Source organism: Nanorana parkeri, unplaced genomic scaffold (assembly GCF_000935625.1).
Source record: "Nanorana parkeri isolate BGI_ZX_2015 unplaced genomic scaffold, ASM93562v1 scaffold1465, whole genome shotgun sequence".
Classification (NCBI taxonomy): domain Eukaryota; kingdom Metazoa; phylum Chordata; class Amphibia; order Anura; family Dicroglossidae; genus Nanorana; species Nanorana parkeri.
This window is the reverse complement of record NW_017307733.1, coordinates 60,210-63,203: the sequence shown is the minus strand read 5'-3', so window position 1 is coordinate 63,203 and position 2,994 is coordinate 60,210. Positions and strand designations below refer to the sequence as shown.

Genomic DNA, 2,994 nt, shown 5'->3' with positions numbered 1-2,994 from the left:
CCCTCCCCTGTCACGGCAGAGTGCTGTGACAGGATCGAGAAGTGAGCGAACGCCGGTATGTGTTCGCTCACTTCCCGATCTGAGCCGACCTGTGACAGTTTCATTGTCACAGGTCGGCTAGAACTATGAGGTGAGTGAAAAGCACTCACCTCATTGTTCTCCTTTAAGGGCTTGTTCACACTATGTTCAGACCAGAACAGTTTGTTCCCGGACCAAAAAAACATCCCAATGTATCCCTATGGTATTTCTGGGCTGTGTTCACACCAGAGCAGTCTGATCCGGTCCAGACAAAAAAATACTGCTTGTCTCCCTTTCTCTGGTCTGGAACGCATGTAAACACATCAAAAACACATGCAAACGCACTGGCCTATGTTCCAGTGTGGGTGGGAGGCATGTCTGCAGCGCCATTGACATGAATGGAGCCACCACGCCCCCTCCCACCCGTTGTGCCTGCCTGATCTGTGGCACAAGAATGTTTATACAGGTGGGACTTGTGGGAGGGGCTTGTATATGGACGGAGCACAAGGGGGCCCCATAACCATGTATTGCCCGGGGGCCCCATGTGTTGTCAGTCCGCCCCTGGGCCTGCACCTGAAAGCCCCCAAAAAGCACCGGAACACCGCAAAAATGCACTGCACTTCATTTGCAGATCTGCTCCAGATCTGGTCCTGACATGGTGTGAACATAATGTCAGTGAGCAGAAATTCATCTGTTAGAAGCTGTTATTTATATCTGACTTGCAGTGCTTTTGACCTTTTTGAAAATTGCCCTTTTCAAGGATGTTTTTCATTGGCTGTACAAATAAATTAAGGTGATCACCATGTGCTATGTATGGAAAGGACTGTGGGAGGTAGGTTTACTGTGTTAATAACACTTATTTCCCAGCTACAGCAGCTGAAAAATGTGCCCAGAACGTAGTTTACCATTGGCTCAATATTTATGGTTTGATCACTTTTTTTTTTTCTTTCTTGAATGTATTAGTTGCTGCAAATGGTGGCCCTTTAGTCATTGCAGTGACTAATTCCATTTACAAAATAATGCAAGCTGGAGGTATTAAGTGCATGGATCAGAAACATTGAGCTAATGGTACCTCTGTGTTCCAGTCTTGGATCTTGGGAAATGACAGCACAGAGAGAAGTATAATAACACTACTCTTACCTTCTGCCGTCTTTTCCATAGATAATCCATGGAGCTCTCATTTGGCTTTCTCTACTCCTACAACACAAGCATCGATAATAGTAGAGGACATTAGAAAAAAGTGCACTCAATTTGTACTTTTTCTCAGAGCATATCGTGTGTGTGTGTGTAACTAATTAGATTGTCACTGAAATTTTTGTTTAAAAATGGCTAGGGGTAGGAGTATTTGTCAGGTTCATGTTTCCATGCACCAAATGTAGGTGAAGCCTGAACAAATGTTTCCTTTGTTTACACAGGATATGATGTCATATTCGAACTGCATGTGGTGTTTGGTCTCATTTCCTTATCTCTGCTTTTTCTATAGAATCACCCAAATGAAATATTTTGCAATCAAAAAACATATTATCCTCTGCATGCTGACACTCTGGCACAGCAGGTTACTGTGATGAGCAGGTATTGTGTTTCGAGTGCAACACTTCTGCAGATCGAGGAAGAGTTGGAAGAAGAGGATCGAGACATGATATTCTTTGCTTGTCGAGACATCACATCTCAGACTAATATCCGGGAGCTGTTAAGCGAATTAAATGAAAAAAGTGTACCTGGAATGGTTGAAGCGTTATGGCTGGTGAAAAGGTTCGATCTGCTGAAGAAATATCTAAAGATGACAAAAAATGAAGCTGAACAATTGATAAAGAAACAAAGCAAAGTCATTTCAGATTTCAGGTAAGCCTTTTATAGGGCCATTTATTGCTATATAGTGTTTTCTGAGCAGAGCATTTTCTGCATTGTATTTTGATTATCTTTGTACTACCTCACTATACAAGCCGGTGTAAAGAAATGAGGCAAAGGCTAATTTGACTAATGTTTAGAGTTGACCTCCAGGGTAAGAAAATATCGTCTACATACAGAGCCATGTGTATTCTTAAATCTTGCTGTGCTTTCTGTCTTTCTTTTAGATCTGTGCAGTCATTAAGTGTGAAACTTAATTCACAAGGTAATAGAGACCAATCACTGCTCATCTCTCTTAACCCTTTCGCTGCCACCAACGTAAGGCTTACGGCGGAACACAACCGCTTGCAGCTGGACACGTCAGTAAGCCTTACGTTGGTGGCTTTCACCCTTCTGCTATAAGCTTAAGCGACCATGAGCTTATATCAGAACGGTCCCCCCAATGGTCCCCTGTAAAATAATAGCTGTCATCAGCAGCTGACAAGCCGCTGATGACAGCTAATAACAAAAATTCCAGGTGCCCCTGCCAGCATCTGAGAGCTTCTCCTGTCCCAAAGCCGCACCATGCTGGGATCTATTTCTCCTCAGATCCCCACTGCTCTCCCCTGCCTGTATGGGCTGTGGCAGCCGGTATCCGAGGAGAAAATGACAGCTGAAGCCGGCGGGGGGCGGAGGACGGAGCAGCTTTTCAAGATGGCCGAGCGGGAGGAGAGGAGCAGCAGCTGTCATCAGGATGGCCAAGCAGTTCTGTGATGTGTGGCCGAGCAGAGGATCTGTAAATGTGTGATATTTACCGATACTCTGTGTGCAGCACAAACACTAGAGTGATCGCCGATCACTCCAATGTTTGTAAACAACTGGGGACACATAGTAGTATGTGTCCGCAGTTATGAATGAACAAAAAGTGCTTTACATCACTTCCTGTTCATTCATGAGTTTCTGAAGTGGTAGAAGTAACTCGCTACAGAGGCTTCTACCCATTCATAACTGGTTGATAGTAAATACATACTATCTCCAGTTTGTGAATGGGAAGCCTCTGTACTTTGCATTCATTCAGAGTGCTTTCCATTCATTCAGAGGATGCAGAAAAAGAGATTGAGGCCCCCAAAACTTAAAAAAAATGTAAAC

General features: G+C 44.0%; 1 protein-coding gene across 1 annotated transcript in view; it reads left to right on the top strand.

Annotated features, from left to right (window-relative positions):
• The window catches only part of CFLAR (CASP8 and FADD like apoptosis regulator), a 30,512-nt gene that overhangs the window by 14,645 nt on the left and 12,873 nt on the right, over positions 1–2,994 (top strand). The window contains exon 2 of the mRNA XM_018570148.1: positions 1,502–1,860. Within this exon, the coding sequence (XP_018425650.1) occupies positions 1,583–1,860 (278 nt within the window). The 5' untranslated portion in view covers positions 1,502–1,582. The remainder of the gene's footprint in view (positions 1–1,501; positions 1,861–2,994) is intronic.